Source organism: Numenius arquata, chromosome 1, assembly GCF_964106895.1.
Source record: "Numenius arquata chromosome 1, bNumArq3.hap1.1, whole genome shotgun sequence".
Taxonomy (NCBI): domain Eukaryota; kingdom Metazoa; phylum Chordata; class Aves; order Charadriiformes; family Scolopacidae; genus Numenius; species Numenius arquata.
In genome coordinates, this window is record NC_133576.1 from 59,725,838 (window position 1) to 59,738,637 (window position 12,800).

Sequence of the window (12,800 nt, forward strand, 5' to 3'; positions counted from 1 at the left end):
GTTCCCATCTGAAGAAGGCATTTTGTACAGTTGCTTGTGTTTTGGGCACAGCTGTTCCACATCTCTGTCCATACCCTTGCATTCAGTTACCATAAAGCAATTTGTTATGGAACAGCTGAAATTCATCACGGCTGACTCCTCTTTCTAGAGGATAACAGAATAAGAATATGACACAACACTTCAACTGGATGACACTTCAAGCCTTGGAATTTCAAAAAGACCCTGGACTTGCTAACTCCAGGGGATATTCACCATGGTGAGCATCGAAAGAAACTTAGAAATTAAGTTCTCAGTGTTCCAAACATTTGAATTCTTGAGCTCAAGCCTGTCTAAACCATGTTAGTCAACTTTCTGCTAACAACAGAGTAAGAGTATGAGATTGCAGGCTTTCATAGATACAATGGATTTAAAAGGTAACAATTTCCATGGTTGGTATGGATTTTAACAAGTAATATCTCTATACAGCTTTCAACTCAGCTTAAATCTAACAGACCTTTAAAAAGGCAGGCAAGCATTTCCAAAACCATATTACAGATTTATAATTAAAATCTAGAGATCTGAATCAGCTCACAATATATTAGCTTAAGTACCAGAAGCGTATAATCACGGCACCCAAGAAAGAGGGTAAAGTAGACAATACTAAATCTGTGCTTTCACAGTTGGATTGCTGCAGGTGATTTAAACTACTTAAGTTATCTCTGTATGAGGACTTGCGAGTGCTCGTGGATGAGAAGCTCAACATGAGCCAGCAGTGCGCACTGGCAGCCCAGAAAGCCAACTGCATCCTGGGCTGCATCAAAAGAAGTGTGGCCAGCAGGTCACAGGAGGTGATTCTACCCCTCTACTCTGTGCTCGTGAGACCCCACCTGGAGTACTGTGTCCAGCTCTGGAGCACAGGAAGGACATGGACCTGTTGGAGTCCAGAGGAGGGCCACAAAGATGCTCAGAGGGATAGAGCACCTCTCCTATGAAGACAGGCTGAGAGAGCTGGGGTTGTTCAGCCTGGAGAAGAGAAGGCTCCAGGGAGACCTCATAGCAGCCTACCAATATCTGAAGGGAGCCTACAGGAGAGCTGGCGAGGGACTCTGTCAGGAAGTGTAGTGACAGGACAAGGGGTAACGGTTTCAAATTGGAAGAGGGGAGATTTGGGGAGATTTAGATTGGATACCAGAAAGAAATTCTTTACTGTGAGGGTCGTGAGGCACTGGAACAGGTTGCCCAGGGAAGTTGTGGATGACCCATCCCTGGAAGAGTTCAAGGTCAGGCTGGATGGGGCTTTGAGCAACCTGGTCTAGTAGGAGGTGTCCCTGCCCACAGCGGGGTGGTTGGAACTTGATCTTTAAGGTGCCTTCCAACTCTAACCATTCTATGTTTCTATGATTCTATGATTATGTTGCAGAAGCACCTCAAAAGGTAGAAGATATACATCTAACAGCATCCCTCAAGACAAACAGGAACTGAATTCTCATATCATCTTAGGCCAGCTGATTAGAGGTAGCTAATTAAATGCCCTGGCAGAAAGCTTATCTCCATAGATGTCACTTGTGAAACTCCTACAGATAATTTAGTCCAACATTTTGTCCCTTTGTTAAGCATTATGTATCTAAAACCCAAAACACTAGTGGTTCATAGATCAAGACCTGATACAAAATAGGTATAGCCTCTGGATTTATATACCAAACCGGGAGTATAACGAAGTACCTTCAGATTAAAAGGTCCGCATGACTGCTTTTTCAGGAAAAGCAGGTTTCAAGATTCTCAGTTGCTAAGCAGTATCATAGCTAATAGCTTAATATGCTTGATTCTTTATGATATTGATGAAGAAAGAATGTCCTTCATACTAAGTCCACCAAAATTGCTTGATCCAGTATATTAAGCAGTCTAAGCCTAGAGACAGAAATTACATTTGAAAAGTGGTATTTTCAGCTGCTGTGAGAAGACGATGATGACAGGCACTGCTACTGGGCTCCCTTTTGCACTTGCATTTGACTATGATGATGAAGAGAAGGCAAACTGGTCCCCTGACACACACGGAGTCAAGTGCCAGCAACAGAATCCTCATCCACTGCTTGATGATGGTGAGAAGGGTCAGTATTGATTAAATTCATGTTAGCACCTAAAATGCAACATGCAGCCTGAAATCCTGGAGGGTTCTGTCTCTCCACTCTTATGGGAATACAAAATTAAAACAGAAAATCTGTTGCAGAATTGAAAGAATCCTCCAGAACCTCTTGATGAAAATTTACCATGACATTAACTTGCCAAAGCAAGAGTTATTTCAGAAAGGTTTTTGAGTCATTTCTCTTAAATAGAAAATAGAGCCAACAAGAAAGAAAAACCCTTAATGAATTTCACCTTTTTCAATTCTTGCTTTCCAATTAAATTCTTTTAGCGGAATTCCACAGGACATCAAATACTAATTTACAGCTGTTACAGTTTCAAGGAACGGACTGATTTAGCCTAATTTAGCAACCTAGAAGTCAGGTTTCTATTCTAAGGTAGTTTTCCATGCTCCTTCTTTAATCAATGCATAAATAAAGCTTTCTGCAACAGGGTAGTTAATTCCAAAACAAGTATCTCAGATGGATCACACTCTTCAGGCATCCTTCTCTCCTCACAGGCTGCCTAGATAACTATTTTAATTGAAGTATGAACAAAATACCACTACTGTGCCCTATTCGGAGTTTGCTCTATGGGGTAAGAAGTACATGTGTGTGTCACTTAAAATTTCAGTAAGATATCTTGCTAAACAAAAAGACATTTTACATATGTTGGGATCCTTGCAGATCAATGCATACTCAGTACAATCTAAGATAATCAAGTTATTCATTTATGTTATAGAAATTACCTATAAACATATTATAAGGCGAATTATTTGTTAGATATATTTCTTTAAGTGTTCTAAAATAACGTTTGTTGGTTAAACTGATCCTTAATAAGATACAAATTTAACACTAACCAATGATAATGAAATATATGCACCCCTGAACAATCAATTAGTTGATACAGTGCATTAATACACCTTCTAAAATATGTTAGTTTTGCACTGTTGCTCACCTTCAAATATGCAAAAAATTGTTACATTGTGCAATGACTTTAATGTTATCTCAAAGTACTTATTGTTAAGTATGTGCAAAAAGCTTTAAGTCACAGAATCTGTGTCAGCAGTAAAAGAAAACCAAGATAAGTAGCTCCTGTTACAATTTTGAATCAACTGCACTTCAAATACATCTTCTTTCTTTAGTATTCTGTTCACTTGCTCCTTGCCTGGACTGTAACCATACATTTAGAAAACTGCACTTGTTTCTTCCTCTGTTTCCAACTTCAATAACTTTCTGTCTTGAATGGAAAACATTTAGACTGCAGCCATGAGTGACGCTCATAAAGGTGACCTCTCTTTGTAAAGGGAACCATAAACATGACTTCTGGGTTTGTGCTTGAAAATAGCTCAGGAGAACATAATATGGTGCAAAAGCCATTGAACATTACCCAGAAATAATGAGTCCTTATGTATTTTGTCTGCAAACAGATGTATTTCTTGAAACTTGGCTTTCAAAGGACAACTTGAACACTAATTAAATGTTGCTAGTAAAGCAGAGCCAAAAGAATTAGATGGAAGAGAATACCCTACAGGGGGTATTTATAATGAATATCCCAAATAATCTCCAGACCTGAGACCTCCTAGGATACAACACTATCCCTCAATTCTTAAAAAATAAACCAAAATCTTTCACCAGGTTCCTGCTCAGTACCTCCTGGAGTCAGCAGAGGTGGCTTTAATACAGTTTTCTACTTAAGGAAGCTTATTTTCATAATGAATGTTTAGAAAGCACACACATAATTAAAATGCTAATATGCAATAGAGACAATGTGAGAATTTTTGTATTATGTGCTCCCTTTATCTTCTTGCATTTTCCTGTAGTAAAACTGTTACACAAAAGGGACTTTCTTAAAAGATCAGTCTAACTATTTCTAACCCTGTAGGAGTAAAAAGCACACAATGAATTTGGAGTGAGTTGATATGAAAAGGGCTGAAGAAAAACAAATCATCTGAAAAAAAATTGCTCTAACTTTTTTTTGTGGAAAATATAGACATAAAGTAAATTTATGGCTTATTATATAAGTATTATATGTTTTTTCCTAATGAAAAAAAGTTTAATTGACGTTTTTCAGATACCCTTCTTGGTGGACATTCTGAAACTTTTTTTATTTTTTGGATCTAAGACAGACCATAGCAGAAATTCTCTTCTCCATTTTCTGTTCTTTCAATAGCATAACTCTTTTTGTAAGTAAATGTCCTGACAATGTTTTCTTGGAAAACAACTAAGTATTGTATTACACTAAAAACTTTGTTTACCATTCAAGGTTGACTTAACATCTAACATTTGTGTGTACTTTTTCTTGGAAGTTCTGAGTCTTGCTAAGCTTGTTAAAGCATGATGCTCATCTGGTTATGAAACAAGCCTATTTTTTTCTAATGCAGTTCAGGATTTTTGTTTGGCATACTATGATTTTTATGTCTGCATTTTTCAAGGAGATTAATTTTCTCTACACTCTCTGCAATTATAAAGACAAATAGTTTCTTGACTTTCCAAAAAACTTAAGAGGGAAAGCTGCATAAAAATAGCCACAGAATTTCACATCACGAATATAAAATACACCTTGTTATACCTAATCAGCAAGAGACCATGCAATCACAGAAAAAATATGGTGTTGGTATAGCAATTTTTCATAGATGTACTGCAGTGACCACAAGATGATACAGTGTAAGATCCTGAGGAAGAGGAGTGAAAGCTAAAGAGCAGACTTCTTCAGGGCACCAATGGTCAGGGTCCTGTGGGATGCAGCTCTGAAAGGCTAGAGCCTGGTAGAACTGGGTGATCTTCATGGAGAGCCTCCTACAAGTTGCAGCATGGTCTACATCAATCTGCGAGGAAGCAGACAGTCACAGCAGGACAACAGTGTGGCTCCACAGGGAACACCTCACTGAGACCCAGCGCAAAATGGAAAGCAACCAGAGATGGAAATGGAGAGAGGTTATCCAGGAGAAACAGAGACGCCCTACCTGGCCAGGCATGGCCAGGGATGGAATTTGCAAAGCTCAGCTGGCACTGAAACTGGTACAGGATGTGGAGAGTAATAGAAGGGGCTCTACAGCTACATCAGCACTGAAAGCCAAGGGAAATATGAGCTCACTGCTAAATGGGGCGGGCAACCTGATGAAGGACACTGAAAAGGCTGAGGTACTTGATGCTTTCTTGGCTTTGGTCTTCAGTGGCAAGGTCTGCCACCCTGGTTCCTGAGCTTAATGTCAGAACTTAGGGAACAGAGGTAAACAAAGACTGAATTATGGATTGCTTAGGCAAGAGGGACACTCACAAATCCATGGGCCAAGATGGGATGGGCCTAAGGCTGCCGAGGGAGTTGGCTCATGTCTCATAAAAGCTGTTCTTCATCTTTGAAAAGCCACTGGTTAATAACCAAAACATCTGCACAATGTGGTTGTGAAATCTCCATCTTTGAAGACATTAAAAACTTGATTTGACAAGTGTTGAGCAGCCGCATCTAACTTTGACACTAGCTTGCTTTGAGCAAGAGGTTAGACTGGATGACCTTCAGAAACCCCATCTCAATTCTGTGATTTTGTGGTGATGCCCATTACCTAACCTATGCATCTAAAACATACTCGTTGCTGACCACAGACACACTGCTATCAGCTGGAAAACAAGATTTCAAAATTGCTTCCATGCACATTGAAAACTGAAAGCAAGTGTTTTCAAAGTTGCAGATGTATCTAACCCATATGAAACCCTTCTATTATACAGAAGGGATTCATTATTTCCTTGTTGTAAAGAACTGCTTCTGCTATGGTGTCAGGACTGATCAGTGACAGCGTCTAATCATTCCAGGTGTCCCCACTGGTACAAAAAGAAAGCTCTTCATTTCAAATGCTGTAATATACAAGCCCAATACATTTCGCTCTGAGTCTCGTCAAAGAGTGAGTCTCTGTCAAAATCTCAATGGCAGATTTTGAGAGCAGAGGTAGAATTACAGTGTAATAAAAGTGTTACCAAAAGCTTCCCCTGGAATGCAACAACACTTAATTTAAGACACTACCTATGGAGTCAACGTAATTGGGAAGGGTGACATTCTTATTCAGTTTCTCATTTGCAGGCAGACAGAGAATCAGCAACACAATAAACTCAGTTTGTCTCAAGCCTAATCAATCTATTTTCCCTGTTGTTATTACTACATATTGCTGGCAGCAGAGAAATGAGATAGAGATCCTAATTCTGATTACTTACATATCAAAGAATCAGTGAAAGAATGAGTGACTGCTTTATCACTTTATGAAGAAACAAAGACACTAAAAATGGGTTTAAGACCCATTTGTGACTCTCATGCTGATGGTCAACACAGAGTATAGGATTGAAATTTACTGGAATAGGACACTTCTTGCAGTTCATGGGGTCTCTGTCACAAAAACCCGAGAGCGTCAACATCGCTTCTTAATGTGCTGTTTCTGTTAGTTGACTTGCAAGTTAACACTTTTATTTTTTAAATCTGAAAATGTATTTTGTTTCATTGAAACCCGCCTAACAGATAAAGGCATCAGTGTTGCTAGTATCCTTATAGCATTTCTGTACCTCTTTTAGAATTTTGCTTCGCAGCTGAATCCTCAGCAAATGAGTACCCATTTGCTCAAATTGTGATCTGCAAGGAGTACAACTATCATGGCACCTGCTGCCCAAACTTGTGGAAGCAAATGTGATTTCAAAATTAAATGGGTGACACTGACAACACTGACAGCTACCAGTTCTGAGAAGAGGCACTTGTACAGATAAAACCGAAGTATCTCTCAGGAATCGACTAGACCCATCAGTTCAGACTACACTCAGGAGAAGGAAAATACAGAAACAAAACTGGTGTCCAGCAACCAGGCTAGTGGAATTTAAAATAATTTGGTTTATATTTACTTTTTTTAATTACTAGTCATTTTTCTATGCAATGCACTAACATTTCTTGTTACTCAAAACAGTCACAAAGCTTATTATGTGAACCACTTCACATCTCTTTCTACATCCTGAGCATTTTTCAGTCCCTGTCCTTTCTTTCCTTCTACATCCCGTTACAAATATTGACATTTCTCCTCTCCTGCACACTCCACAGTCACTTTTTTGTCTTGTTTTGTGCTTCCTATTTACACAGCCCTGCGTGATCTTTTCACATAAACTCACCTACCCGCAATCCACCCAAATGCTCTTTGAGCAATGGTCTTTGAGCTTCCCAACATATTCCCATTTACATGTACCCATCCACTCTCAAAAAACACCCAATCACTTCTTTTTTGCTCTTCACATATGACAGGCCTGACTCAACTTCCTTCACGTAAAAAAAAACCCAATAGAGCAACAGAGACTGGAGCTGCCTTGCTCCAGGAATTCTCTTTTCAATAAACCATACCAAGAATAACAGGAGAATACTATCAACTACCTGACAAGGTCGATGACTCTCTCCCTTGGAGCAGTGCTGACTGGCTCATCATTAATCATTATGATTTGATCCCCTGGTATAAGCTTTCCTTCAGAGGGGCCGCCTGGAGACAGATGAAAAAAAATAAAAGCACAGGTTAGCAGACAATTGTAAATGCACAGACACATTGTGTTGTTCATATACGATGAGTGGTTTTTTCTTCAACTAATAGCAAGTTTAACACTAACACTATTTCTGACATTACCAGTACTTCCTCAGCAGGGAAATCTTGAAAGCTAGTGGCTTAACAGCTTTTACTGAAGTTCCTCAAGTTAAGTTCCAAACCCATTTCTAGTCACCTAAAAATAAGGGCTAGATTTTCTGGAGGGCCCAAAGGATCTGTAAGAGGTTGCCTAATTCACCCTTTAAGGTATGATCAACCATACCTTACTCATCCCCGATCAATGTTTGTCTGATATTCTTGTAAGACCACCCTGAGGATGACTCCTTTTCCTGTAAATAAATGATCCTGTTTAACTACTGTTAAAATCAGGAAGTTTTTTTCCCCGGTGTCTATACCAGATCTTCCTTGTTGCAACACATTGTTTCCTGTTCCAGGCAAAGTAACACTGGAGAATCTTATTTCTCCTTCCTATGAAACACCACTTAACATATTTGAAAGTCATTTTGCAGGTCTCTCCTCTGACTTTTCATTCCTGGGCAAAACAAATCTATTTCCTTCAATCTGAAGACAGTAAGTTTCTATACCTCCAGTCTCTGAGTCTCTTTTCCTCTGGATTTCTACCACTTGGTGAACACAAGTTTTACATATACCCAAAAGAATTGCCACTTTCAGTTCAACACAGATATTTAGCACTAGTCTGATTAGACAATCAGACATGTACATGTCTATGTGCTTTGGATTCTGACACTGCCGAAATTCATATTGAGTTTATGCTTTCTAAATTGCACATAATACTTTGCTTCTCAGCACGATTACATGCCCAGAAGAGAGAGTGACATTGCAACTGCTAGTGAAAAAGATATATCCTCTCTAGTCTTCTGTCTTCAAACTCTGCAATGACGATACATAAAAACCCCAATAATATTACAAATATGAAAATAAAGTCTTAATAGAAAATGTTACCGTATCAAAACCAATTCATTTAACAATTGAGCTAATGCTGTTTCTTTCCTCTGTTTGAGTTGAAAACTTCACTTCCAGCATAAATGGATACAAACCCATGTAGAAGAATGTTGTCCTGAGCTCATCTTTCCCCCTATTCACTTGGAACAGAATATAATAAACATCTTTTCCAAACATTTTTAACATAAAACTATATTAATAATGCTAACTTGGGAGAAAAAAATTGTCTGGATCTAGTTCAAATATTAGTTACACTGCTCACTTCATCTGAAAGCAATACAAATATAATCAATGCACACACGTGGGTAAATGACATCAGAACTTCACAAAGTCGATTTTGCCTCTCCTCTGCTCTCTGCGGGGGTTCTGGAGAATGTATTGAACAAGAGCAAAGTCAAATCCCTGCCATTGGCTCCAAGGCAATTTTACGTAACAATTGAACTTTTAAGCATAGACAAAGGGAGCCTGCTGTTCCAGAGACTGAGTAGTCCTGGGTCTGGTCCCCCATAAGTTCAAAAATACCACAAAACTCATTAATTTTCACTCCAGGTAAGACGTTTAGGCATTTATTTTGACCTGGCTTTTTGCACATAGTTATAGAGAAGTATCTTTTTTTTTAAAAAAAAAAAAAAGAAAAAGAAAAAAGAAGGCTATCAATAGCATCCTCTTTTTCAAAAACAAATATTATAGTTAGAACCAAGTATTAAGTATTATAGTTAGAAACCTAGTTCTCCTTGGGAAGCTGATGATAAAACGAATGAAAAATATGTAAGTTTTAATCTCGCAACTCAACATACCTCTTGAAAACACTGATTCAATGGCAATGAAGGTGACATCAAACCAATATAAACATAACAGGGAGGAGACCTTCTTTCCTTGAATGAAGTGGGTCAACTTTTTTCAGGCAAACAACAGCAATGGCTCAGAGCAATAACCTAAAACTGGCTTTTTGTTAACACATTTACATAACATTCAAAAATGAGTGCAAGGAGGGAAACTACTGAGTAATACATGGCTTAAAATCCTACCTAGTATTTGCAATTACTTTGTCTGCCTGAATATTTTAACAGTACTCAAATTTGTAACTGCATTTCACCTCAGTAGATTAAGTCCAAGTTTGCTTCTGGGGTCAGGTGGGGAAAACATACCTGGTGTTACTGAGCGTACAACAACTGGCTTTTCACTACCAGCCACAAACCCAAATCCTAGCACAGGATCCCTCCTCATTTCCACTTTCCGAGGGGCTGGAGGGGTTATTTGGCAGCTGTCTATTCGAGGGTCTTCAAATGTGGCTGATTGTGTCATGTGACTGTGAAAAAAAAAAAAAAAAGATGGAAAAAGGAAAAAAATCATTAAAACATGATTTTGTGGTATCTACTTGAGCCAAGCAATTTCTGCAACGATATGAGATGAATACCTGAAATGTTCTCACTATAGGAACTAAAACATCAGCTTAATAATTTTCTATTAGAATTTCTTATACATAAAGTAATAATGCTGTTCGCAGGTCTCAAATCCTAATCAATAGTATCAACCTATAAAGAGGTCTCTCTTTGACAGCATACATTTAATTATACCCCATATATGAAAGAAAAATAACCCAACATTGCCATCTTTGTTCGTCATTGTCATCTGTGTTTGAATTTTTCATCCTTCATTTCTTGGAAGGGAAAAGTAATAGTGTGACCTACTCATAATGTAAAACGTAACAATTAGAGTCTGGCAGCCTTTTGCAAGAAGAAAGGATGTATATTTAAATTTGGTTTTCTAAAATGTTAAGCAAGTTTCTGAGCCGAGTCCTCTCAAATAGACTAGTTAAGGCACAGGTAACAGCTCTATATTTACTACTTGGGTAAACTCTCTGAAGTCACTCCAGATTGATCCAGGATAAAAAAAAAAAAATCAAGAAAATATATTTATCAGCAATTACTAAAATACTTTACTTTCAGCTACAGTGTTATGGTGAAGCTTAATTATTGTACCTAGAAGAAAAAATTCTTCTCACAGCTGGAGGGAAAGATCTTGATTTTTCAAGTGAAAATTAAAAGGATGAAAGCTATCCAACATCACATATCCATGAAAGAGGTCATGGTTTAAAAGCATAAAGACTTCTAGATTAACATTAATAAGCACTGAAATGTGACTGAAGCTGTATGCAGACTGAACTGGAACATACTTTGTGGTTCCCACCTAATGCCTGGAGCTCCCCGCTGAATCACAGCTACCAATTCCCAGTGCTGATTAGACAGACTCCAGTGTCATACCCTTCCAAATGACATTAATGGAACTCATGTGCTTCAGGAAACCTAGTCACCACTGCAGACAAGCAATACCAGGTCAGTGTAGCATAAAGACAGGCTACAGCTCATGGCGTCAGATTATTGCAGTCTTGACAAAGCTCAGATAGTATTTGTTTAAAGCTGCCTGTCCAAGAGTTAACTCTTTTTTCATCTTCAAGAGACTGTAAATCTGCAGGTGCTGAACTAACTCCAGCTCTCGGTGGATACACGCAGTAGACAAAAGGAGCCAAGTCCCAACCCCATCTGCGGGGAGGGCACAGGCTCCCGCGCTGAGAAAGGTAACGGCCAGGTGCCTAAACTAAGAACACTGCAAAGGGCATCAGAGAGGCAGATATCTCTACAGTTGCAGGCAGTATCATCAGTTTGAGAGTTGGTCTCCTTATAAATAATTAACAATATGAAATGAAAGTTATTTTCCTATATCCTTGATAATCTTACAAATAACATGACTGGAGTGCCACAATCGAAGGCTTTCCTGTCTATCCCTCCTGAAGGCTCTTCAGGAGGGATAGACAGGAAAGGAGAGGTGGCGGAGTGGCTGTGTATGTTAGTGAATGCTATGAGAGCTCAGAAATTAAGTATAGTGATAACAGGGTCGAGAGTGTTTGGATTAGGATAAGGGCAAATAAAGGTGATATCGCTGTGGGAGTCTGCTATAGACCTCCCAACCAAAGCAGTGAGGTGGATGAAGCCTTCTATAAGCAACTGGGAGAAATATCGCAGTCGTTTGCCATTGTTCTTGTGGGGGACTTTAACGTCCCCGATATCTGCTGGGAATACAACACAGCCGACAGGGAACAATCCAGGAGGTTCCTGGAATGTGTGGAGGATAACTTCCTCATGCAGCTGATAAGTGAGCTGACCAGGGAAAGTGCCCTCCTAGACCTGCTCCTTGTGAACAGGGAAGAACTTGTGGGGGAAGTAAAGATTGGAGGCTGTCTAGGGCACAGTGATCATGAGATGATTGAGTTCTCTATCCTTGGAGAAACAAGGAGAAGGGTTACCAAAACTGCCACCTTAGGCTTCTGGAGGGCAAACTTTGACCTGTTCAGAAGACTGCTACACAAGATCCCTTGGGAGGATGTCCTTAAGGATACAGGAGTCCAGGAAGGATGGACATACTTCAGGAAAGAAGTCTTAAAGACACAGGAGCAGGCTGTCCCTATGTGCTGAAAAACAAGTAGGTGGGGTAGGAGGCCAGCCTGGCTAAATAGGGATCTCTAATTGGATCTCAAAAACAGAGTCTACGACCTTTGGAAGAGGGGGCAAGTCTCTCATGAACACTATAAAGATGTAGCAAAGCTATGCAGGGAGAAAATAAGGAGAGCCAAAGCGCAGCTAGAGCTCAACCTAGCTGCAGCTGTTAAGGATAATAAAAAATGTTTCTATAAATTCATTAGCAACAAAAGGAGGATTAGGGAAAATCTCCCTCCTTTATTGGATGCAGAGGGAAAAATAGTCACCAAGGATGAGGAAAAGGCTGAGGTGCTCAACGCCTACTTCGCGTCAGTCTTTAGCAGTGGAACTAGCCGTTCCCTGGACACCCAGCCTCATGAGCTAGGAGACAGGGAGGGGAAGCAGAATGAGAGCATCACGATTAAAGAGGAAGAGATCAGTGACCTGCTATGCCGCTTGGATGCACACAAGTCTATGGGACCAGATGGGCTACACCCAAGAGTGCTGAAAGAGTTGGCAGACGTGCTCGCCAAACCGCTTTCCATCATTTACAGGAAGTCATGGCTAACTGGGGAGGTCCCAATGGACTGGAGGGTGGCAAATGTAACACCCATCTACAAGAAAGGCAAAAAGGAGGATCCAGGAAACTATAGACCTGTCAGTCTAACCTCGATACCAGGGAAGGTCATGGAGCAGATCATCTT

General features: G+C 39.6%; 1 protein-coding gene across 3 annotated transcripts in view; it reads right to left on the reverse strand.

Annotated features, from left to right (window-relative positions):
* The window catches only part of FRMPD4 (FERM and PDZ domain containing 4), a 424,326-nt gene that overhangs the window by 57,265 nt on the left and 354,261 nt on the right, over positions 1-12,800 (reverse strand). For all 3 annotated transcript variants that reach the window (XM_074147668.1, XM_074147683.1, XM_074147675.1), the window contains exons 3-4: positions 9,769-9,929; positions 7,495-7,597 (exon numbers count right to left, since the gene is read on the reverse strand). In XM_074147668.1, the coding sequence (XP_074003769.1) occupies positions 7,495-7,597; positions 9,769-9,929 (264 nt within the window). The remainder of the gene's footprint in view (positions 1-7,494; positions 7,598-9,768; positions 9,930-12,800) is intronic.